The sequence below is a fragment of the Onthophagus taurus genome, chromosome 3, assembly GCF_036711975.1.
Source record: "Onthophagus taurus isolate NC chromosome 3, IU_Otau_3.0, whole genome shotgun sequence".
Lineage (NCBI taxonomy): Eukaryota > Metazoa > Arthropoda > Insecta > Coleoptera > Scarabaeidae > Onthophagus > Onthophagus taurus.
The window spans coordinates 4,124,934-4,150,863 of NC_091968.1; the positions used below are offsets into that span (position 1 = coordinate 4,124,934).

The following is a 25,930-nucleotide window of genomic DNA, read 5'->3' on the forward strand; positions in this document are numbered from 1 at the left end:
ACTAACACAAGACCTAGAACTAGAAACATTTGGGTTTAGCCGAATGTGTCTGAAGACCTCTTGAGAAATTCGCACTGGTTTAAATGTTGATCAACCTAACTCAAAGTGGAATTTCTACATAAAATTCTGAAATAAATCAGTAAATTAGGTGTATCCGAATGTGCCCTACCCCCCTCTAAAACGATATGTCGCATCTGGGTGACAAAGAATCGAGTGTTGTAGCAGCAATTTTTAAATCTGTAATGGAAGTCTTCAGCCAGTAGTATTGTAATCTCCAAGCACTTAGTAATGTTTTGGCAGCAGTATATAGTCTTCTGAAAGCATTAAATAGTCTTTGCCAACAATATTTAGCTTTCTCCAAGCAATTAGTAGTCTTTCCAACAATATTTAGCATTCTGAAAGTAGTTGATAGTCTGTTGGAAACAGTATCTTGTCTCTCCAAGCAGATAATAGTTTCTCCTAGCAGTATTTAGTCTTCTCGAAACAGGTCGTAATCTGTTCTAGTAGTATATAGCGCTCTGATAGCAGTAAGTAGTCTTATGGAAGTAGTATCTCATCTTTCCAATCAGTTTGTAGTTGTTTGTTAGCGCTATCTAGTCTTCTCCAAGCAGATTGTAATCTTTTCCACCAGTATCTAGCATTTTGGAAGCAATAGGTACCTTTCTTTGATAGCATAACTCTTCTTTCTATATAGTTATTAGTCTTTTCCAGTAATATTTAGCATTCTGGCAGCATTAGGTAGCTTTTTGAAAAGCATATCTCTTTTCCAAACAATCATTAAAGTTTTCGAAAGCAATAAGTAGTCTTGGAAGCAGTATTCCGCCTGTCCAAGTAGGTCAAAACCTTTAACAGCAGTGTTTAGCGTTCTGAAAGCAATAGGTAATATTTTGACAACAGTATTTAGTCTTTTCCAAGTAAGTTGTGGTCTTTTTCTGCAGTATTTCTTCTTTTCAAGCAGTTTTTAGCCTTTTACTAGCAGTATTTAATCTTCTGGTAGCAATAATTTCTCTTTTGCCAACAGTATCTAGCATTCAGGAACCAATAAGTTAAAGATTTTAGGTTATCTTTAGTTTATAGATGGTAAACAACGACATTTTAGTCGTTGTGCGTCAAAAACCTAAGAAACAACCGTATTTTACCCGAAAATATGCGCTTTAACCAAATGTGCTGCGAAAATATATGGTTAGCACACAAAATATAGGTTTTTCGGTAAGTAACTCAAAGTGGAATTTTTACCAAAAATTCTGAAATAAATCGGTAAATTAGGTGAATCCGAATGTAACGTTTAAAGAGAGCCTGTAACCTTTTCCAGTAGTATTTAGCATTCTGGCAGCATTAGGTAGCTTTTGGGAAGCAAAGCTGTTCTTTCCAAGCAGTTATTAGTCTTTTCCAGCAGCATCTAACATTCTGCAAGCGGTTGGTAGCTTTTTGGAAAGCATATCTCTTTTCCAAACAATTATTAAAGTCTTTGAAAGCAATAACTAGTCTTGGAAGCAGTATTCTTTCTGCAGTATTTAACATTTTAGAAGCAGTAAGTAACTTTTTGAAATAGTATTTCCTCTTTCTAAGCAGTTTTTAGTCTTTTACTAGCAGTATTTAATCTTCTGATACTAATAATTAGTTTTTTGCCAACAGTATCTAGCATTCAGGTATAGATTTTACATTATCTTTAGTTCATAGATGGTTAACAACGACATTATAGTCGATTAAAAAAAAATTACGATTTTTAAACGACATGATGATTGAATTATACCATAATTAATTTGATTATTAAATAATGAGATTAATTTTTATTTAAATTTTGTAGATATCGGCTCAAGAAAGTAGAAGAAAGAAAAAAGAATACATGGATCAATTAGAAAGAAAAGTGGATATCTTGGTATCGGAAAATTCCGAGTACAAAAAGAAAATTGAAACGCTTGAAGATAGCAACAGTAGTCTGATGAATCAATTAGCGAAATTACAAGCGTTAGTAACGAAAACTCATCCTCAATTGATGGGAAGGTTCGCAAAGTGAGACCAGTGTTCACCCGAAATCAAAGTACAAAAAACATACGAGAAAAGAAATTTATATAAAATCGCATTATTTACAGAGGTAAACAAAAGAAAAAAACGTTGTGTCTTCCAAATAATTTTATAAGCGTAAAAGTACTTAACTCGGCGTTAAAAGTGCCTTTATAAAATGCGCGCAAAACGAAATCAAATGGAAAATTTAAAAAAAATAGATTTAAAAAGGATATATTTTTAAATGAGAATTTTTTACCATATAGTAAATTAAAATAAGGTTAAAAGTTTTTAAATAGGTGCTTTATTAAAGCGGTTTGAAAAGAAATATGAAAATACTCTTCATATTTGTTGGTTTTATTTACAATTCAACGTTTCAGTTGAAAGATCCTAGGACAAAACAGTCTGTATTTTTCTTAATTTATTAATGAATAAATAATTCTGCTGCAATTCGAATTTTTAAGAGAGATTTGTTGTTTTGATTGGAGAAAATGGTGCAATGGAGTTAAGTCTAGTTATTGAAATGAGCAGAACATTCCTTTAAAATGTTTTTTTTTATATATAATATTATTATTAAATAGCAAGGAGTTATTTTAGTTTCAAAGAAATGTTATTATATTTACAATTTACATAGATAAAGAAATGGTATATATTTTTAAATAATATAATTATAATATTTATGTAGTTAATATTAAAAGCTTAGTCGTTTTCTGTTAAATTTAAAATATATTTAGTGATAGAACGATTAATATTGTTTTCTATTTTGTAAAACCTAGCAAAACATTTAATTAATATATTGTTATATTTTTATTTAGGGAATTTAATTAAACGAGACTTAAACCCGTTTATATAAGCGATGTTCGCATTTATTATTAACTAATATATAGTAAAAAACGAACTACCTGCTAAAAATAAGTCCTTTTCGTAAAGTGGTAATAATTTGTTGCCCCCTTTATTTCGCGTTGGGAATTTATACATTCTTTTCACACAGTATTTTTGTACAGTTATCTCTCATTATTTGTTTTTAAAGCGTCTTGCACTGTGGGTGTTCACCTTATTATTATTATTTTTTGAAAATAAAATGAATCGTTAATACATTAAATTCGCTTTATTTACTTTAATAACCACTAGATGGCGCTAATAACTACTAAAATATAAAAAATAAACATTTCCCAATAAAATAAATCAAACTCGCTTTTATAAATAAAATAATTTAAAAGCTTTAACAAATTGGGGTGGATACGATTATTATTAAATTTATTGAGAAAGAAATTAAAAAATTAAATCGATCTATTGTAGCGCCATCTTTTGGTCAATAATTTTGGGTAATAATAATTTTAAATGATTCGTGATAACACAAACATTTCAAACGGATTATAATAAAAAGTAAACTAACCTTATTTTTGTAGCCAATAAAAGGACGATTTCGCCGAAATATAACGTTTAAATAAAGAAAATAATTTATTTTTAGTGTTAGTTCAAAATCTGTCCAACGATGAGGTAGCTTTTTAGAAAGCATATCTCTTTTCCAAACAATTATTAAAGGCTTTGAAAGCAATAAGTAGTCTTGGAAGTAGTATTCCGCCTGTCCAAGTAGGTCAAAACGTTTAACAGCAGTATTTAGCTTTCTAGAAGCAATAAAACAGTGTCTAATCTTTTCCAAGGAATTTGTGGTCTTTTTCTTCAGTATCTAGCATTTTAGAAGCAGTAGGCAACTTTTTGAAATAGTATTTCCTCTTTCCAAGCTGTTTTTAATCTTTTACTAGCAATATTTAATCTTGTGATAGCAATAATTAGTCTTTTGCGTCTTTTGCTAACAGTATCAAGCATTCAGGATCACTTGATAGCACCACTAGATGGCGCTGATAACTACTAAAAAATTAAACATTTCCTCATAAAATAAATTAAACGCTTTTATAAACAAAATATTTGAAAAGCTATAACAATTAAAGAATTGGGGTGGATACGATTATTATTAAATTTATTGAGAAAGAAATTAAAAAATTATATCGATCTATCGTAGCGCCATCTTTTGCTCAATAATATTTTTGGGCAATAATAATTTTAAATAATTCGTGACAACACAAACATTTCAAAGGGATAATAATAAAAAGTAAACTAACCTTATTTTTGTAGCCAATAAAAAGACGATTTCCTCAAAACATAACGTTTAAAATAAAGAAAATACTTTATTTTTAAGTGTTCAAAATCTGTCACACGATGAGGTAGCTTTTTAGAAAGCATATCACTTTTCCAAGCAATTATTAAAGTCTTTAAAAGCAATAAGTAGTTTTGGAAGCAGTATTCCGCCTGTCCAAGTAGGTCAAAACTTTTAAGAACAGTGTTTAGTGTTCTGGAAGCAATAGTTATTATTTTGAAAACAGCATTTAGTCTTTTCCAAGGAAGTTGTGCTTTTTTTCTGTAGTATTTAGCATTTTAGAAGCAGTAGGCAACTTTTTCAAATAGTATTTCCTCTTTCCAAGCAGTTTTTAGTCTTTTACTAGCAGTATTTAATCTTCTGATAGCAATAATTAGTCTTTTACAAACAGTAGCTAGCATTAAGGATCAGTAGATGGCGCTAATAACTACTAAAAAAATTAAACATTCCATTTAATTAAAAAATAAATCGAATACGCTTTTATAAATAAAATATTTTAAAAGCTATAACAATTAAAAAAATGGGGCGGATACGATTATTATTAAATTATTGAGAAAGAAATTAAAAAATTAAATCGATCTATCGTAGCGCCATCTTTTGGTTATTAATATTTTTGGGTAATAATAATTTTAAATGATTCGTGACAACACAAACATTTCAAACGGATAATAATAAAAAGTAAACTAACATTATTTTTGTAGCCAATAAAAAGACGATTTCCCCGAAACATACGTTTAAAATAAAGAAAATAGTTTATTTTTAGTGTTAGTTCAAAATCTGTCCAACGATGACGCTCTTGACGTTTTAGTAAAAAAGTGACATCTGTCAAATAAACTAAAATCGTCCGATTAAAGATCAAATAAATATAAGTTTCAAAAAGAAAATCTCTACCGGATTCGAAGCTTTATATACCCAGAAATACACGCATCGAAAATCGCGCATAAATGTAATAAAAAAAACCCGCGCACGAACATAACCTCAAAACCAAAATCTCGCGTAGTATCCTTCGCATAGCTCCCCACGTATTCTATGAGCTCGCCGGACAGAAACCTGGTCCCGGACGACGCTTCAAGGTAAACATTGCGTAACCCCATACGAAAATACGCCTCCCCGACGATTCGCACGGGTAAAAATAACGTTTTGTTTGTGCCCGTTTGAGGTTAGGTTTGAAACGTCAAATGTTGAATGTCATCGTCTTTGGGTATTTTCGTACGGCTCTTTGTCAGTTTCGACTTGGTTTGCGGCTTTGTCGCTCGTTTCATTTCGATTCCAACGTTTCACTTATTAAAATGTACTCTACAGGACCAACCCGGAGGCTTCGTCAAGTGGTGATATCAAAATCGGCGAAAGGGGCGATTTAGACGGCCCTGACAACGAAATGAAACGTGCAGCAGCTAAGAAGCTCATCGAGAGATATTTCTATCAGCTCATAGATGGTTGTGGCAACTCGAATTGCAATAATATTTATTGTAGATCTAGTGAATCTGTAAGTTTTTGGTACATTTGATTTTTAAATTAAATTTAAATGATTTTGTTTTAGTTTGTGTTTAAGGTAAATACTTTGTCTGCTAACGAAGCAGCAGCTCAAGCTATTCAATTGTTTTCACAAGACGCAAGGCTTTGTGAGAGACATCCAAACAAAATGCCTAGAACACATAGTCAAATTATGTTGAATGCTAAAGGTGTGGAGAAAAGTTCGCCTACAACGGCTGAAACTGATTTACCTAGTAATGATTTACATTTAAATTTGAATACAGAACCTTCTTGTGCCAGCAGTGAATTAAAAACAGGTAAGGCTATTTTTAGAGGATACAATACACTTTGTTTATTATCTATAAACAAAGAGATCTTGGTTGTAATTTATCTTTTATAATTTTAGAGGAAAGTATACCTTATTTGACGGAACAAAAATGTTACGAGATAATAGACTTGTGTGAAGAAACGGGGAAATATGTCCCATTAGTGAAAATATTAGGAGCTGTGTTTAGTAACATGTCGAAACTGTCGAATAGTTTCTTACAAAACGATATGAATTCGCCAATTGATGCAATGTTAGACAAAACAAATGGTGAGAAATACTACTAAATGAAATGAATAAAATAAATAAATATTTATTTTTAGCTGATTTAACAACATTAAAAAAAGAAGATGTGCGTTCGTTAGAAGGCGAAAAGGATAAAGATGAAGATAGTTGTGTATCTCCGTCCGCAGGCGGAGAATCTAGAAAAACAATTCCCATTGTTGACTTACCCTCAGTAAGAAGAGCTTATCGAGCCCTATTTAAATTAAATACAACACATTTCGAAGGTTCATTAGTAACCGCCCTAGTTACTTTAGCCTCCGTTTTAGAAATTGAACTAAAAGCAAAATTCATCAATTTTACCAGTGATGAAATCATCAACATCATCCTAATTGTATTCGAAATTCCCGCTCTGGGTACAGGCGATTTTGTCGAAATGGCGCTTCCAATGCTTTGTAGAGCTTTAGAACACTTATCTTTAGATTTGCAAGCGAAATTAGCGCTCGCTTGGTCGGGACCCGGACGAAGTAATATGCAAAATATCTTGGAGAATTTACAACAATTAATTACATTGAGGGTTATCACCGGTTTTAATACTTATACGCAAGATGTTCAAGATGATACTGTTGTGACGTCAGCTACGAAATTAATGAAAATTTTATATTACGCAAACATTTTAGCTGGAGTTATGGAATCGCCTGATTTACGAGAGGAATACGATGATTTGAAATTATCAAAAACTAGTTATCCGATCGATCCATTAGCTACAATGCTTGGTGTGAACGTTTTGGATAGTCGAAAACCGTTTATACCGTTTAGCGAGTTTTATAACGAACCATTGAGCGATACGGTTGAGATGGATAGAGATTTTGCTAATTTTAAGAGTGATTTGGGAAAATTCAGTTTTATGACGTATTCATTTATTTTAACGCCGCCAACGAAAACGTTAGGATTGTACTTTGATAATCGGATACGAATGTTTGATAATAGGAGAATAAGTTTTATGCAAAGTGTTATTGGACAACCGTCAAATCCATATTTGAGATTAAAAGTTAGGAGGGATCATATTATTGACGACGCTTTAGTTGAGGTAAATTTAATTTATTCTAAAAGATCCATAATATTAGAGGTATTAAAGTTAGGAGATAAGTAATCTCTTGACCTTCAACATTTTTTTAATAATCAACTTTATTTACTTGGAACTAGTTTCGGCATACTAAGATGTCATCATCAGCCAAATCTACAAAACAATATGTATGGAAATGGTCTATTACAATCAGGGTTGGCCATAATGCACTAAAAAATAAATGCAATAAGCGTTTCACTACCACTACTTCTTCAGTGGTAGTTAAAATACGAATTTCATCATCACTGAATATTTAGTGATAGTGAAAAAAAATTGCACTACCACTAAATATTTAGTGATAGTGAAAACCTTTAGTGATAAATAAGATTTTTCAGTAGCATAACACTGCTTCTTGAAGACTAAAAGTAAGACTATACATACAGGGTGTACAAAAAGTTTGGAATAATTGTTCTACAGCCTAAACTTCAACTTATATTAAAAAAAGTTTTAAATAAATGTAACTTGAAACTATTTTCCGCATATTTTGGCGTAGAAATAAAATAAAAATGATGACGGCATGGTGACTTGCGACATGGTGAGTGTGTTTTTTAAATGAAACACTCTGTATATTTTAAGGTTTTTGGATTCTTTTTGACAAGGTGTTGCAAAATGCCATAAGGTTTTAATGCTTTAAACTGCATAATTTTCGAGATATTACAACTTTTATTTACAAAGATTTGACGTAGCGACAATCAAATTATGGAATTATGGACCTAAGCCTTGACGTCACAGGGATGGGCGGAGCTTATATCGACTCCAAACATCTTCATGCAATTTTTCAATTAGTGTTATAATAAAATAAACTAAGAGACATTTTAAATGACATTTTCATAGCGATTTATCGTTAGCAACTGTAGTTAGCAACGAAATTGTTTAGAATCGGTATAAGCTCCGCCTACCTCTGTGACGTCAGACTTAGGCAGTCTATTGTTATGTGTGTTACTATGGTAACGGAGACAGTTTCCGCTCGAATAGACTACCTAAGTCTGACGACACAGAGGTGGGCGGAGCTTATACCAACTCCAAACAATAGTCAACCTAAGCCTTGACGTCACAGAGATGGGCGGAGCTTATACCGACTCTAAACATTTTCGTTGCTAACTGTGTTGCTAACGGTAAATCACCATATGCAATTTTTCATTAGAGTTAAAATAAAATAAACTAGGTGATCACATTTCAAATGACATTTTTTGACGATTTATCGTTAGCAACGAAATTGTTTGGAGTCGGTATAAGGTCCACCCTGTGACGTCAAGGCTTAGGTTGTCTATTCCATAATGACACCATAATAGACTGAATAAGTCACTTAGTTTATTTTATTTAAATACTAATGAAAAATTGCATATGGTGATTTACCGGTGATGTTTGGAGTCGGTATAAGCTCCGCCCATTTCTATGACGTGAAGGCTTTGGTTGTCTATTTGGTTGTTGCTATGTCAAATCTTTTTAAATAAAAGTTCAATATCTCGAAAGCTATGCAGTTTAAAGCATTAAAACCTTATGGCATTTTGTAACACCTTGTCAAAAGGAATCCAAAAACCTTAAAATATACAGGATGTTCCATTTAAAAACTCACAGTCAACTCAAAGTTTTTGTGTTAATTTTAAAAGATCTATTGACTGTTAAAGTCTTGCTACAAAAACCTGAAACACCTGTATACAGTGTCCGCCAAAAAGTCAGCAACACCCGTTTTATTTCTGTTGCATTGCATCTACATTTCTGAAATTTTGTGTATGTGGGAGGTTCATACCGACCTTTCGATCTAAAGTATTTCCAAGATTCGTTTCTCCGTTATTTTAAATGGAATGCTATAGTTTTTATTGCACCTTTTAATTATATGCGAAAAAATAAGTTGACTTTGATAAAAGTTATTGGTACCTAGCAATTTTTGTTTTCGAGTTATTTTGATTTTAAATTTTTCTTGGCAATTTTCACCATGCTTTTTAAAATTCCATATCTCAGCAAACGTTCATTCAAAAAAAGCTCTAAATTGGCACGATTACTCTTCAAATACTGTCAAATATATCATCGTTTGCTGTATCACAATATCTTGTACAGGTGGGCAAAAAGTGAATTACCTTTTTTTCCCGTTCAATGGCAAGAAAGAGAAAATTTTAAATGGTAAGCCCCATGTTTTATTTGCCCACCAGAAAGGAAATTTTCCGGGAAATGTCGGCAATCGATTATATTTTTATTAGGACATGATATTTTGACAGTTTTGACAAATGCTTCAGGAGTGGTTCAATAAAACGTGGTTTTGACTGGATAAGAAAATCCTCATGTTACTGTAATGGAGACCATAGGGTTTGCATGATGGTTTTAGCCTTACATGCATAACCGACAGGCAAACCCTAGCGTGTATGTGATAAAATTATACAGTTATTGTACATGCAACCAAGCAAATATCAAAATTGATATTTTCTGCCGCTCGGTTATGTTTGCGCGCATGCATAACCAGGCGTATGTGGCATCCGGCGAGCTTGCATGTACAGTTCTCAGACTTCTCAGTTTGTTCAAGTATCGCACTCGTATGACACTTTAAGACACTCGTATGTTCTTCCTGTAGCAAGAAATCGTAATGTTGCTGATAGTCTCTCATGTGCTGATATTGCATTTCTCATAACAGTATCATGTCTTCGTATTAACGGAGTGATCAATGATAACAGTTTCAAATAAAGATTTTCATCCATTCGTAAATAATTTTTGTAATCTGTTGGTGTAAATCTCAATTCGCTTAATAAATTTACGTGAGAGAACTGCTTTCTTTTCAATAACCAGCGTTTACACCATTCCGAACGAGCTCTTCTTCTTTTTCTATTCTGTAGAACAAGTGTTAAGCCAAGTACAGCTATCAGATCGTCGTTGTCCATTGTTAGTTTGATATATCGTGCACAGTAGTGTAGATAACTGTCCTACACATACCGTCACGTAGCTCCAACTGTCTTTAACTGAGTGTTTATGGCAAAACTGTGTATGCAAACCCTAACGTGTACCATATGAAATTCCCCTAAGGTGAATTATTATGACAATGATGAGTGGACAAGTAAATAGACAAAATTGTCGGTATTGGGTTACCCAGAAACCCAAATTAGCCAAGAAAGTCGCACACCCAATATCCGCAAAAGATTTGAGGAAACCTTAGCTGGAAAAAGATGTTTAAATTTTTTCAAAGGCAGTTATTCCAACAAGATGGCGCGCCACCAAACTGCAAGAAGCTTTACTAAATCAGTTTTTGACACGCAGGGAATTGTTTAAAATAATTGGTTACCATAGTTACTTATATTGGTACTTTTGTCATTTATATAAATTTGAATTCGATGACGTCATATCTAGTTTAAAAATGCCTGAAAAAATTTGAAATCTACACTAAAAAATTGCAACAAATTTAAATCTTTAGACCCATTTCCGGCATTTTTTCATAAACCATTTATAATGATTTTATCGCCTATATCCGCTACTTTACAGTCACACTGTACATAGAAGTACAATCACAACATTTAACAAAGATACCACTACAATCCAAAGCGTTTTCCTTTTGTTTGTAATTAGAAATGGAATCACCTAGTTGTCCGTTACATTTATAGCTGACAAACACACCATAGGATTGTAATATGGTTTTAATTTTGCAATTTATTTTGTTATATGTTATTGTCTTATAATCTTCAAAGTTATTTTTATTTGTAGAGTATCAAGGGTCTTGTTTTATAAGATTTTTATACAGTAATTTATCGATGGTACAACTTGGACAACCATTAGTCTGGATGTATAATAATAAGAAGATATTTCAATAAAGGCTTGGAACGCAGCTAATTTTTAGTTGTTGGGATGGAAGGAATCATAAGGGATGACGGTATTTAAAGAGGAAGGCTTCCTGAAAATGTCAAATTTAAGATTATGGTCACTTTTTTATATTTTTAAGTCTAAGAAATTTGAACAGTTGTCCTTTTCTATCTCTATGGTGAATTTAAGATTTTTGTGGATGTTGTTTATATAAGATAGCATCAAGATCGAATTTATTTCCATTCCATACACATATAATGTCGTCGTCGATATTTTGAATTAACAATAAAGTTCTTTTCAATATTATCCAAATACAAATCAGCTAATAAGCCGGAAATGGAAAGACCCATAGGAAGTCCATTTTCAAGTTTATAAATTTTTTGATCAAAGCGACAATAGTTTTGTTGAATTATGTGATTAAGTATTTTAATTAAGTCATCAGTGGTATCAACATTTGTGTATAAATTGAGCTGTAACGAGTTTTTCAAGGAGTGTATTGGTTTATAATCAATTTGTTTAAAAATACCATACATAAAATCAGTAATTTTAGAGGTATTAGAGTCAAATAGGTAATTGTTTTTAAGATCATTATAATATATCTTAGTATGTCGAAACTAGTTCCAAGTAAGATTATTATAAAAATTTTAAAGGTCAAGAAGTCTATTTTGTATTACTTATCTCCTAAGTTTAATTAATTCAGCTGAATTATTTTTATTTTTTTTAATATAGTTGGAGATGATTGCAATGGAAAACCCGATCGATTTAAAAAAGCAACTCGTCGTGGAGTTTGAAAACGAGCAAGGAATCGATGAGGGAGGTGTTTCAAAGGAATTCTTCCAATTAGTAATAGAAGAAATTTTTAATCCTGATTATGCAATGTTCACCTATCAACAAGACTCACAAACCGTTTGGTTTAACCCAACCAGTTTTGAAAACGAAGCTCAATTCACACTCATCGGAATCGTTTTGGGTTTGGCCATTTATAACAACATCATTTTAGCAGTTAATTTTCCCATGGTACTTTACCGGAAGTTAATGGGAAAAAGGGGGTCGTTTGAAGATTTATCTGAATGGAATCCGGTAAAAATAAAAAAAATTAGTAAATAAAATAATTATATTGATTATTTTTAGACTCTATATAATAGTTTAAAACAAATGTTGGAATATAATGAACCGGATTTAGAAGATGTTTTTATGCAAACTTTTAGAATAAGTTATCAAGACGTTTTTGGAGGATTAATTAATCATGACTTAAAAGAAAATGGTGATCAGGTTGCTGTGACTCAAACAAATAAATTTGTAAGTATAAGACCTACCTTTACCAACTTCCTGATCTAACAAGAGAATTCACCAATTTCGAATTTGGTACAGCGATAGTATGGACTAAAATAAGGTTTACATATTTTTTTATACGTGCTAACAAAGCCCCTGGGGCGAGTTATAATTGTTAAAAATTGGGGTGAACGATATATATTCGCTTATAGCTTGAAGACGAAAACAGCTATCGAAATTTGGTGAATGTAACTCTGATATTTATTTTTAAGGAGCTTTTTATTGATATATCACACATACATCTGAGTGTTTCAGGGGATAAACAACTCCTGCTTGTTTGGAATAATTTAAAAACTACTCTGTCGATTTTGGCGGCATTACCCTAATAGTACGTTTAATAAAAATAACGCCCTATAAATTCAAAAAACTAAGTGTAGAAAGAAGAGGAGACTTTACTGAGGATGAAAATGGCAGGAATATAAATAAACGCAAAGAAAAAATAGGAAAGTTATAAAGATGAGGACGTGGAATATTACAACTTTAACAGGAAAGGAAAGAGAAATAATGGAGGAGATGGGGAGGTTTGGGATAGAAATAATGGGAATTAGTGAAGCGAAAAAGAAGGGAAGGGACAATTATCAAACAATTATAGTCTATACTTTTCAGGAGTCCAAGGAAATACATGGAGCAAGGAGGGAGTAGGAATAATTATAACAGGGGAACTAAATAAAAAAGTAAATAAATATGCACCAGTAAATTCAAGAATTCTGGAATTGGGAATTGACCTAAACAGGAAGGTGAATATAATTCAAATCTACGCACCAACAGAAGGAACAGAAGAAGAAAAAATACGAGATTTTTACTCAAGTCTGCAGAAAACCTTTGATAAATCCAGAGAATTTATAATGAGAGACTGGAATGCGAGAATAGATAATGATATACACAAGGGGGGAGGTAGTATAGGAGAATATGGGGATCAGGGAATGCTGGAATGCATTTGTTAAATAAACAACTTATTGATTGAAAACACTATGTGGAGTCAGAGTAGGCAAGATAAATATACGTTTGTGGCGGAAGAAAGGAATGCCAAGAGTATTATTGATTACATCACATACACCTGGAATCTCCAAAACAGAGTCGAAGAGGTAAAGACTGAAGTAGAAATAGGAACCAACTAAAGACTAGTTAATAGTTAGGCAACTACTAATAATATAGAAATCGAAAGAGAAGAGATGAATACTAAAATACCAAGAAAAAACAAACAACGAATTTCAAAAACTAGAACAAACAGAGACTTTAACATTGGAAGAAAGGTGGAGTGTTTTTAAAGAGATAATGCGAAATAAAGCTATGGAGGTGCGTCGAATGGGAAAATACAATAATCAGGCAAAGAGAACACACTGGTGGAATGAAGAGGAATAACATGAAATTCTGGAATTAAATAAGAAAACGGAAGGAAGATCAAAGGAAACAAATAAAAGCCGTCAAAGATAAAAACAACGAGATAAAGACAACTACAAATCAAATTGTGGACATATGGGCGGATTTTTATGTGGAAAAGTTCAAGGACGGAAAATGGACACATACAATGGAGCAGGGAAGAGAAGATAAGATAAGGGAAGACACTACAGACTTAGCAACTGAAGAGATAACAATGCAAGAATTAGGAGAGGCAATGATGAAGATGAAAAAAGACAAGGCTTGCTGCAAAGACAAGACAGATCCGGAGATGGTAAAATATTCGGGAATAAAAGGGAAAGAGTAGCTTCTAAGTGTATATAAAACTGCATGGGAATTGCAAACAATCCCGAAAGATTGGGAAGATAATATCATCTTACAAATACATGAAAAAGGAAGCTACTCGAACTGTGAAAATTACAAAGCCATATGCCTATCATCTACAAGTTACAAATTATACACAAAGATAATAGGAAAAAGGTTAAGAAGAGTAGTGGAAAATAAACTAGAAGACGAACAAGCAGCATACAGAGGCTCGTTACTACCATCTTCTGGTTAAGCTATCTAAGAGATTATTACCACGGTTACGGCTATTTTACGCGCTCTGATTGGCTAGTAGATGGGTTTATCTATAAGATAAATTTATCTAAAAGATGGTAGTAATGGACCAGAGTAAGCCAACAAACGAACGATAACATTCATGTAATCCGAAATATCATTGAAAGGAAAATAGAGAATATACCTAATATTGTTGGACCTAAAAGCAGCTTTTGAGACGGTTAACCATAGTATTATATGGAAGTGTCTAGAACAACTAATGGTGCCACAAAAACTAATAAAAATAATTGAAAACCTGTACAAGAAAGTCATGGGTATAGTACAAATGAAGGGAGAAACATCAAAAACTTTCGAAATGAACAAGGGAATAAAACAAGGCGATAGCCTAAGCCCCTTGTTATTTATAATATTAATGGACACAGTGATAAAAAAATACAATAACAAGAACAAATAAATATCAAACAATAATAGGTTATAAAAGTTTGAAGCTAGTAAAAAAAGATAATTTACTATTGCTTATGCTGACGACATAATGCTGGCGACCTAGTGAACAAAACATAGAAGAAGTATCATCATATGAGTACTTGGGCAGTATAATATCACAAGATGGAAGGATAGACCTAGACATAAATGCAAGAATAAGGAAAACAAACAACGTATATCATATTCTAAACAGAACAATTTTTGGGAAAAGGAGGTGGCAATCCCAATATTAACATATGCCACTGAATCATGGACACTCCAAGATAAACAAGAAGGAAAGATCACAGCAATGGAAATGAAATTTTTACAGAAAATAGTGGAGATGCCATGGTATAGGATAAGAAATGAAGAACTAAGACTGGGAGTAGATGAAGAGGAGATAATCAGCAAAATAGAGAGAAAGCATAATGGAACATAACATAATAATAAAAAAAGTATTTGAAACAAAGAATAAGGATAAGAACAAGAGGGGAAGGCCTAGGAAGAAGTGGGACGAAAGAAGGGAGACTCTAGCAGATATAAAGGAATTAGCTAGGAATTGGAGGGACTGGAAAAGATGGATGGAGGAATAGGAAAAGATTTATGCGACGTCATCAGACATAAGCATCAGGAGAAGAAGTTTTTTCCCATTTACCTCTGACCATCCCCTGCGAAATTATGGGGTAAAATAGACAACCCTTTTCCGTACGAATAATTTGATAAAACTTACACTTTTGAACACTATTTTGCAGAAAATCGTAATTGCAAATTAAGATTCATGCTGTAAAATAGGCCCTATTCGACATTTAGGTGTAGCTGGGGTTATACATTAAATAGTACTTTGAAAGAACTTATCAGGAATAATAGGTAATCAGGAAATATTTATTAATAATGAGTTAAAATACAATTGACAAAGAAATGGTTGTATATTATAGATGGTATTCTACGTTTTAGTTTAATTTGTTTTTCTTAAGATATTTTTATTCAATGTATTGTTGGCAATAATGAACATCATGGAAAAAATGTTTTAAACGCGAAGATTGTACACACCATACACAACAGCTATGTCCCCATAGATATTTCATATTGGTTTTCCACTCAAAAAGTAAACGTCCGCGTCCGCAGGATTTTCAAACTGTTCTGGTCTCTCATCTACTTAACATATACACACTTGTAAACCACGCGTATTTAAAAACATTAATAAATCGCGGGGAAGACAACTAGTTATGCGTTAGTACTTGCAATTTTAAAATATTATGTCTCTGATGCAAATTGACGTCGTACTGGTAGACAATAACTCATCAGAAGGTATTAAATTAAGTGATTGTATTTGATCTGTTGTCCGTGCAGGTATAGACAAATGTTTAAACTTAACATCCGACTACTCCAAGAATCCAGTAATGTTTTGTCCAGTATTTGGGAAGTACATATTTTATATGGGCAGAAGTTAATGTATGATTTTGTTCAAAATATTGTTTTATCACATTATTCTTACAGAAAAGGGTTATCTATTTTACTCTGTAACTTCGCAGGGGAACTACAAGTAGTTAATATTTTTAAACATACTGTTAGGGTACTTAATGCCGCCAAAATCGACAGGGTAATTTTTAAATTATTCCAAAAAAGCGGTGTAGTTTACCTCCTAAATCCCTCAAATATATGTGTGATATATCAATGAAAAGATCCTTAAAAGTGTCAATTCCCAACTTACTCCTGGAGAAAAATACGTAAACCTTATTTTAGGCCATACTTTCGCTGTTATATATATATATATATATCTATTTTATTGATTATCTCCTCTTCATCTACTCCCAGTCTTATTTCCTCATTCTTTATCCTATACCATAGCATCTCCACTATTTTCTGTAAAAATTTCATTTCCATTGTTGTGATCTTTCCTTCTTGTTTATCTTGGAGTCTCCATGATTCACTGGCAGATGTTAATATTTGGACTGCCACCGAGTTGTACACTTTCAATTTTATCTTTTTATCTATCTTCTTCTTCCCAAAAACGATTCTGTTTAGAGTAATGACAAACGTTGTTTGTTTTCCTTATTCTTGCATTTATGTCTAATTGTCTATCCTTACATCTTGTGATGTTATACTGCCCAAGTACTCATATGATGATATACATGTATGCTGCTTGTTCATCGTCTAGTTTATTTTCCACTACTCTTCTTAACATTTTTTCTATTATCTTTGTGTATAATTTATAATTTGTAGATGATGGGCATATGGCTTTGTAATTTTCCAGTTCTAGTAGCTTCCTTTTTCATGTATTGTTAAGATGATATCATCTTCCCAATTTTTCGGGATTGTTTCCAACCCCCATGCGGTTTTATATATACTTAGAAGCCACTCTTTTCCTTTTATTCCCTAATATTTTACCATCTCCGGATCTATCTTGTCTTTGCAGCAAGCCTTGTCTGTTTTCATCTTCATCATTGCCTCCCCTAATTCTTGCATTGTTATCTCTTCAGTTGCTATGTCTATAATGTCTTCCCTTATCTCATCTTCTCTTCCTTCCTCCATGTTTGTGTCCGTTTTCCGTCCTTGAAGTTTTCTGCATAAAAATCCGCCCATATGTCCAGAATTTTATTTGTAGTTGTCTTTATATCGTTGTTTTTATCTTTGACGGCTTTTATTTATTTCCTTTGATCTCCCTTTAGTTTTCTTATTTAATTCCAGAATTTCCTGTTATTCCTCTTTATGCCACCAGTGTGTTCTCTTTGTCTGATTATTATATTTTCCCATTTCACGCACCTTCATAACTTTATTTCGCATTATCTTTTTAAAAATACTCCACTTTTCTTCCAATGTTAAAAATTCTCTGTTTGTTCTAGTTTTTGAAATTCGCTGTTTGTTTTTTCTTGGTATTTTAGTCATCCTCCTGTCTTAGTTTATGGATGTTTATTTTCGTGTAGGTTTTCATCTCTTCTCTTTCGATTTCTATATTATTAGTAGCTGCCTAATTACTAACTAGTCTGTGGTTGGTTCTCATTTCTACTTCAGTCCTTACCTCCTCGACTCTGTTTTGGAGATTCCAGGTGTATGTGATGTAACCAATAATACTCTTAGCATTCCTTTCTTCCGCCACAAACACGTATTTATCTTGCCTCCTCTGACTCCACATAGTGTTTTCAATCAATAAGTTGTTTATTTAACAAAATTCCAGCATTCCTTGATCCCCATATTCTCCTATACTACCTCCTCCCTTGTGTATATCATTACCTATTTTCACATTCCAGTCTCTCATTATAAATTCTCTGGATTTATCCAAGGTTTTCTGCAGACTTGAGTAAAAATCTCGTATTTCTTCTTCTTCTGTTCCTTCTGTTGGTGCGTAGATTTGAATTATATTCACTTTTCTGTTTAGGTCAATTCCCAATTCCAGAATTCTTGAATTTACTGGTGCATACTTATTTACTTTTTTATTTAGTTCCCCTGTTATAATTATTCCTACTCCCTCCTTGCTCCAAGTATTTCCTTGGACTCCTGAAAAGCATAGACTATAATTGTTTGATAATTGTCCCTTCCCTTCTTTTTCGCTTCACCAATTCCTATTATTTCTATCCCAAACCTCTCCATCTCCTCCATTATTTTTCTTTCCTTTCCTGTTATCTATATTCTATATTTCTGTCTCTATATTCCTGCCATTTTCATCCTCAGTAAAGTCTCCTCTTCTTTCTACACTTAGTTTTTTGAATTTATAGGGCGTTATTTTTATTAAACGTACTATTAGGGTACTTAATGCTGCTAAAATCGACAGATTAGTTTTTAAATTATTCCAAACAAGCAGGGTAGTTTACCTCCTAAATACCTCAGATATATGTGTGATACATCAATGAAAAGATCCTTAAAAGTGAATATCACCCTTATAACTTACCCCAAGGGCTTTATTAGCACGTATAAAAAAATACGTAAATCTTACAACAAAATCGGCGAGGGACAGTTATAAGAGAGCCTTTTTCCCAACCTTTCAGCAATTTAAATTACATTAAAACTAAAAATATTTTCAATTTTAGGAGTTTGTAGAAATGTACGCAGATTTCCTATTAAATAAATCAGTCGAAAAACAATTTCGTGCCTTTTATAAAGGCTTCCAAATGGTAACTGATGAGTCACCATTAGAGTTACTGTTCCGTCCGGAAGAAGTCGAATTATTAATATGTGGTAGTAAAACGTTCAATTTCAACAGTTTGGAGCAAGCAACGGAATACGACGGGGGATACACAAGTGATTCGCCGATCATTAAACATTTCTGGTCGGTCGTACACGCGTTCTCGATAGAAGAAAAACGAAAATTATTGCAATTTACGACCGGATCGGATCGAGTCCCGATCGGGGGATTGAGCAAATTAAAACTGGTCATTGCAAAAAATGGGCCGGATTCGGACCGGTTACCAACCGCTCACACGTGTTTCAACGTGCTTTTATTGCCAGAGTATTCGTCGAAAGAAAAATTGAAAGATCGATTAGTGAAAGCGATCAATTATTATCAAGGTTTTGGTATGTTATAATAAACGTGAAAGAAATGTGTCGAGTTTTCGTTGTGTGTACATAAAGAGACAGTACAGACACGTTCTTTTATTAATTTTCACCGCTCACTATTAAGTTTACGTTTCTTTCTTTCACTGTATGTTCTTTATGAACTAATTATTGTGTATGGTTAAAAAAAAAATTGGAGTCATAAAAAACATGATTAATAATTAAGTTGTTTTTTCAATCTGTGACTGTTTTCTTCTATTTTTTTTAGGTCTGTAATAACTGAGTTTTTTTTGTAAATAAATCATATTTGGTCACAAATAATAATTCATTTTCCTATAATTATTTGTGAAAAGTGATTTGGAATTTTATTCATGGAAAGTGAGATTTTATGCTTTAATTAAATTATACCAGGATTGAATGAAATAAGAAAGGTAAGTTAAAAATGATAAAGTAATTAATTAGAAATAAAATTTCTAAAAAAATCCTTTTTATTTACAATAACGATCCGCTTTCATTTTACTCCTTCGATCTAATAATGTCTCGTGCAAAGTCCCATCCACTTTAGCTTTATCCAACTCTTTTTTATCATTGGGATTAATGCGCATTCTCTTATCTTGAAACTTTTGAAATTTTTTAATATAATTTACCTCAATTTGGGCCAAACTTCCTTGTTCTTCCACTGGAACATCTTTCATTGGGTTCACCTCCTTTGTAGTTTGCGATCGTATTTGTACCATATTCTTTTCAGACGCTTTCTTATCATCAGCAACCACATTATCGTCATCATCCAAAGATAAAAAACATTCATTCGAACCTTGCAGAGCCAATTTACCTTCCTGTGCAATATAAAAAAGGTATAGATGAATTTAAAAAAAAATTATACATACCTGAAAAACAGGTTCCCATTGTTCCATAGCCCCAATTGCATCAGACCTTCCTGTAACTTTCCCATCTTTTTCTACTCTCAAATATTTATTATAACCCGATTTCAAAGCAAGTTGACGTTCATTTATTGGAACTGCTGTAAGTATTTCTTCAGGTGCTGGTCCATCACCCTCATCGTGCGGGGCTCCTAAAGTAAAAAGTCCATTGTCTAAAGCACGCACGTAGGTATGTTTTCCAAATTCAATTGCTACGGCTCCGTTTAAATCATCAAATTTTGTTGCTTTCCACCAATTACCATGCTCGATAGCGTCTTGATCAATTTTTGGGACATCCTCTTGTTTTTTGTGTTTGTGTTTACGCTTTTTACCTCTTTTGTGAAAAGAAAATACAATAATTTTAAGTCAAATTTTTTTGAGGTTAGGTTACTTACTTTTGCTTTTCTCCTTTTAATACGAGTTTTCCAGGACGTACTTTATCATATTCGGACATTCCTTATTATTTTTTTAACTAATTTAAAAGATTTAATAATTATTTTGACCGATAAAGATTACTTTTATTATTATTGCGATAATAGATTCAAGTTAGGTTATGTCGGTAAAGTAGAAACAAGTTAAATCGGTAATTTGAGGTTGTTTTTAAAATTTTAGATTCTTTTAACGAAAATATTAAAATAAATTCCCTTTTTTCATGTTTATCTGTTTTTAATCACTGTCTTTAAGTTACTTCACATTGTGGTTTGTAGTTTATTCGACTAATTGTAAGAGTTTTATTTAATAAAACGACGAAAAAGGTACAATTCCTTGTAAAAAAAAATAATAAGATTATATTCCATATTGTTATATAATTGTTCCATAGCCCCAATTGCATCAGACCTTCCTGTAACTTTCCCATCTTTTTCCACCCTCAAATATTTATTATAACCCGATTTCAAAGCAAGTTGACATTCATTTAATGGAACTGCTGTAAATTTTCTTCAGGCGCTGGTCTTTCACCTTCATCGTGCGAGGCTCCTAAAATCCATTACCTAAAGAGCGCACATAGGTGTGTTTTCCAAATTCAATTGCTACGGCTCCATTTAAATCATTAAATTTCGTTACTTGCCAACAATTACCATGCTCGATAGTGTCTTGATCAATTTTTGGGACATCCTCTTGCTTTTTATGTTTGTGCTTACGCTTTTCATCTCTTTTGTGAAAAGAAAATACAATAATTTTAAGTAAAAAATTTTTGAGGTTAGGTTACTTACTTTTCTCCTTTTAATACGAGTTTTTCAAGACGTACTTTATCATATTCGGACATGCCTTATTAATTTTTTAACTAATTTAAAAAGATTTAATAATTATTTTGACCGATAAAGATTATTTTTATTATTATTGCGATAATAGATTCAATTTAGGTTATGTCGGTAAAGTAGAAGCAAGTTAAATCGGTAATTTGAGGTTGTTTTTAAAATTTTAGATTTAACGAAAATATTAAAACAAAACCCCCTTTTTCATGTTTATCTATTTTTAATCACTGTCTTTAAGTTATTTCACATTGTGGTTTGTAGTTTATTCGACTTAAGAGTCTTATTTAATAAAACGACGAAAAAGGTAAAGGTACAAATCCTTGTAAAAAAAAATAATAAGATTATATTATTGTATCGAGAATTCTTCCATTGTTCCATAGCCCCAATTGCATCAGACCTTCCTGTAACTTCTCAACCCTCAAATATTTATTATAACCCGATTTCAAAGCATGTTGACATTAATTTAATGGAACCACTGTAAGTTTTTTTCAGGTGCTGATCCTTCACTTTCATCGTGCGGGGCTCCTAAAATAAAAGTCTATTATCTAAAGCGCGCACTTAAGTGTATTTTCCAAATTCAATTGCTACAGCTCCATTTAAATCATCAAATTTCGTTCCTTTCCATCAATTACCATGCTCGATAGCGTCTTGATCAATTTTTGGGACATCTTCTTGTTTTTTATAGTATTTTTTACCTCTTTTGTGAAAAGAAAATACAATAATTTTAAGTGAAATTTTTTTGAGGTTAGGTTATTCACTTTTCCCCTTTTAATACGCGTTTTCCAGGGCGTACTTTATCATATTCGGACATTCCTTATTAATTTTAACTAATTTAAATAGATTTAATAATTATTTTGACCGATAAAGATTATTTTTATTATTTTTCCTGAAAACACAGTCAAGTTAGGTTATGTCGGTAAAGTAGAAACAAGCTAAATCGGTAATTTGAGGTTAATTTCCAAAATTTAGATTTTTTTAACTAAAATATTAAAACAAAGCCCTTTTTTCATGTTTATTTGTTTTTCATCATTGTCTTTAAGTTACTTCACATTGTGGTTTGTAGTTTATTCGACTAAGAGTCTTATTTAACAAAAGGACGAAAAAGGTAAAGGTACAATTCCTTGTAAAAAAAATAATAAGATTAAAGATTAAATTATTGTATCGAGAAATGACGATTCATTTTTGCGTTTTTTTTATCACGACGAGAGATCTAAGGCAAAGGGAGAGAGGAGGAAAGGGTTGCCCTTGAGGGCTGGGACCGTGGCACAGAAGGAAACCGTAGATAGAGGAAATTAAATTGTAAACTAATTTAACAAAAAATATATAAACGAGGAATCAGTGGTTTCTTAATGTTAAAATTGATGATAATACAACTATAGCCGGTGTTATTATTATTAAATTACTTTTTTTGCTTGTTTGCTGTTTGTTGTAGAACCCGTCTTGTATATTTTTATTTATTTATTCGGTGTAGTAGTAGTACGGTTTTGTCGCAGTTGGATGCACAGATGGTGGAACGCGGAGCACTCAAAACTCGCTACCCCCTTTGCCGGAGACCGTGACGCGATGATACGACACATTTAAGTAATTAGTTAGGTAAGTCCATTGATGGCACACAAAACGTGCGCGACTCAACTAATATCAGACTTATCTCGAGACGCTTTCAACCATTCTACAAACTCATCCAACATTACTGGCCCTAAAACGAGTGTTTTAGAAAATGTTTAAAAATATAATTAAAAAATTGGGATACTTACATGCTCCATCTACATCATAATTGGATAAGTCTATATTGATAGTACGCGAAAATTCCAATATATTACACCACTGATCCTTATTGATCACCTTGTACTTGCTCTGTTCGAGAAACTGGCTAAATTGGGCGTATAGCGGCCAATGTTTGCCCAAGAGCAACTGAAGCATAGCTTTGGCCGTTTCCATATCCATGCTGCGTTGATCTTTATCTCGAGCAAAATCGTACGCGTACCGATAAATCGCCTTAAACGAATGCTGATCATTTAGCATACAGCGTAACTGTTCGAGACGACCCTGAAGCTTTTGGATTGAATCGCACTGAAGATCCGTCAAGCCTCGAACCCACTCCTCCTGACTAAAAAAACCCATCTGCCGCGCCTGCATCCGATACGCCAATACCAGCATGACGACGTTTTCCGGTTCGACGCCAATATCCTCGCAAAATTTCTCCATACCCTCGGGGCCCAATACTTCCGGTTCATCAGGACATGTGTACTCTCGAAACCATGTCAGGCACTTTTTCTGGCTGAATGAAGAGACCTCGTCCAATCGTGAATATCTTCGAGAACTAAAAATTAAAAAGGAATTTTTGATCCACCCTGTACATACATCAATAAAAATTACACATTTGAGGTCTACTTGTCATTATTTTATTCATAAATTTTAACCTAAATCTTAATTGTTAATAAAAACGACAACGAAATGAATAATATTTTACTAAAAAATATTAAAAGAAATTTTTGATTCACCCTGTATATCAATAAAAATGACACATTTGTGGTTATGTTTATTTGTCATTATTCTATTCATAAATTTTAACCTAAATCTTAATTGTGAATAAAAACGACAAGAAAATAAATAACATTTTACTAAAAAATATTAAAAGAAATTTTTGATTCACCCTGTACATCAATAAAAATGACACATTTGAGGTTATGTCTACTTGTCATTATTTTATTCATAAATTTTAACCTAAATCTTAATTGTTAATAAAAACGACAACGAAATAAATAATATTTTACTAAAAAATATTAAAAGAAATTTTTGATTCACCCTGTACATCAATAAAAATGACACATTTGTGGTTATGTCTATTTGTCATTATTCTATTCATAAATTTTAACCTAAATCTTAATTGTTAATAAAAACGACAACGAAATAAATAATATTTTACTAAAAAATATTAAAAGAAATTTTTGATTCACCCTGTACATCAATAAAAATGACACATTTGAGGTTATGTCTACTTGTCATTATTTTATTAATAAAATTTCATTAATTTTAACCGAAATCTTAATTGTTAATAAAAACGACACCGAAATAAATAAAATTTTACTAAAAAATATGATTATAAAAACCAAATAACGAATATATAAATATGCGACTTGACAAGTCCGAATTTATTTTTAAACCCAGACATGAATGAGTTAAATGTAATTTGAGATAATTAATGAATTATTAAAGTGTACTAACCTGTCATCGCCCATTCCTAACCCAAATTAAATGAAAAAATAAGATTTTTTTCTCGTTCGATTAATAATTTAAAAGATCACAAACACATCCACAATTACACTCATACAAAAATAACAATGTCCCAAAGCACAGGTAGCACTAAAAATAGCTTAAGGCATCAACTTCTAACCTAACTTTATCAAACAAAAAAATCACCTAGATATCACTAATTAAAAAATTTAAAAAAAGTTTCTTATCAAATTCAACTTTGGCATGAGCGAAAAAAAATAAATTTTATAACAATTAATAGTACTTACTTTGTGGAATTGCGTAACCTTTTCGTGGGGTACCTGTCGTCATCGGGCGCACTCATGTCCGCAGGTGCCCTGCGTTTACTGCGGGGCATTTCACCAGAAACTATATCTCGTTTATCAGTAACTAACCTAAAAAACGAATTGAAAAAAAAAATTATTATTAAAAAACAAGCACGCGATTCATTTTAAAATTCTGCAACGTGTTTTTAATGATTAACTTTATAAAAATTAACAAAACAGTCCAAAAAATGGAATTTACCTAAGCTATTTACCCTGTTTGGTGATAATATACCCCTCCCAGCATTGGAACCCCGTCAGGTCGGGTTGAATTTTTAGGAACGGCTCTACTTTAACCGATCATCCGTGAAGGTGCGGAATGATCGAAAACGATGCAGAAATCGATCGTTTCGACCATAAAATTTCTGGTGGAACCAGCCAGCAGCAGTAGTCCATAAACGTCTATCAGCTGGTCTATGGCACTTGACCTTGAATCTAGGAATTTTTTACGTTTTCACATTTACATCAAAAATTACTTTTTACAATTTATTTTTATCGAAATATTTTTTTTAACCACACTAAATTTTATTATAAACATAAAAATTAATATACAAATTAATTTTATATCTCAATTATAAAAAGAAAAAATTTAATTCATATTTTTTTAGGTTGGTATTAAGATCATTGAGAGATCTTCACTAATTATTTTATTTATTATATTAATGGGTGAACTTTGGATAATGTTTTAATAAATTTTAAATCATTTATTATCTTAATTTTTTAATAAATTAATTATTAGTAAAACGATTTTTATATTTGCGTTGTAATTATGTGGATAAATAGAAAGATCTATATTGATTTTGAGTCAATGGAAGTACACTAGTTGGTATAATAATTATTTATTATTTAATTGTTA

General features: G+C 32.1%; 4 protein-coding genes across 6 annotated transcripts in view; 2 read left to right on the plus strand and 2 right to left on the minus strand.

Annotated features, from left to right (window-relative positions):
* The window catches only part of LOC111417511 (cyclic AMP response element-binding protein A-like), a 39,384-nt gene extending 36,278 nt beyond the window's left edge, over window positions 1-3,106 (plus strand). The window contains exon 6 of the mRNA XM_071194900.1: window positions 1,808-3,106. Within this exon, the coding sequence (XP_071051001.1) occupies window positions 1,808-2,017 (210 nt within the window). The 3' untranslated portion in view covers window positions 2,018-3,106. The remainder of the gene's footprint in view (window positions 1-1,807) is intronic.
* Window positions 3,107-4,951: 1,845 nt separating this feature from the next.
* LOC111417495 (ubiquitin protein ligase E3A) lies at window positions 4,952-19,566 on the plus strand. The gene is made up of 8 exons (XM_023049789.2): window positions 4,952-5,235; window positions 5,465-5,648; window positions 5,703-5,952; window positions 6,042-6,230; window positions 6,284-7,272; window positions 11,818-12,168; window positions 12,220-12,387; window positions 18,864-19,566. Exons 1-8 carry the CDS (start codon window positions 5,192-5,194, stop codon window positions 19,356-19,358), a joined length of 2,670 nt encoding a protein of 889 aa, XP_022905557.1. The 5' UTR covers window positions 4,952-5,191; the 3' UTR covers window positions 19,359-19,566.
* A 230-nt stretch (window positions 19,567-19,796) lies between these two features.
* LOC111417500 (FSHD region gene 1) lies at window positions 19,797-20,828 on the minus strand. The gene is made up of 3 exons (XM_071195174.1): window positions 20,642-20,828; window positions 20,214-20,580; window positions 19,797-20,162 (listed from the first exon to the last, which is right to left on the minus strand). Exons 1-3 carry the CDS (start codon window positions 20,698-20,700, stop codon window positions 19,815-19,817), a joined length of 774 nt encoding a protein of 257 aa, XP_071051275.1. The 5' UTR covers window positions 20,701-20,828; the 3' UTR covers window positions 19,797-19,814.
* Window positions 20,829-22,821: 1,993 nt separating this feature from the next.
* On the minus strand, window positions 22,822-25,505 carry LOC111417499 (DCN1-like protein SCCRO4). 3 transcript variants are annotated; one of them, XM_023049794.2, is made up of 4 exons: window positions 25,277-25,505; window positions 25,021-25,146; window positions 23,254-23,819; window positions 22,822-23,195 (listed from the first exon to the last, which is right to left on the minus strand). In XM_023049794.2, the coding sequence occupies exons 2-4, from the start codon at window positions 25,107-25,109 to the stop codon at window positions 23,128-23,130; spliced, it is 723 nt and encodes a 240-aa protein (XP_022905562.1). In that variant the 5' UTR covers window positions 25,110-25,146; window positions 25,277-25,505; the 3' UTR covers window positions 22,822-23,127. The 3 variants fall into 3 exon arrangements, with proteins under 3 accessions (XP_022905562.1, XP_022905561.1, XP_022905564.1); XM_023049793.2 differs by having other exon boundaries at window positions 25,290-25,478; XM_023049796.2 differs by lacking the exons at window positions 25,021-25,146; window positions 25,277-25,505 and adding an exon at window positions 24,725-24,883.
* Between the last annotated feature and the right edge of the window lie 425 nt (window positions 25,506-25,930).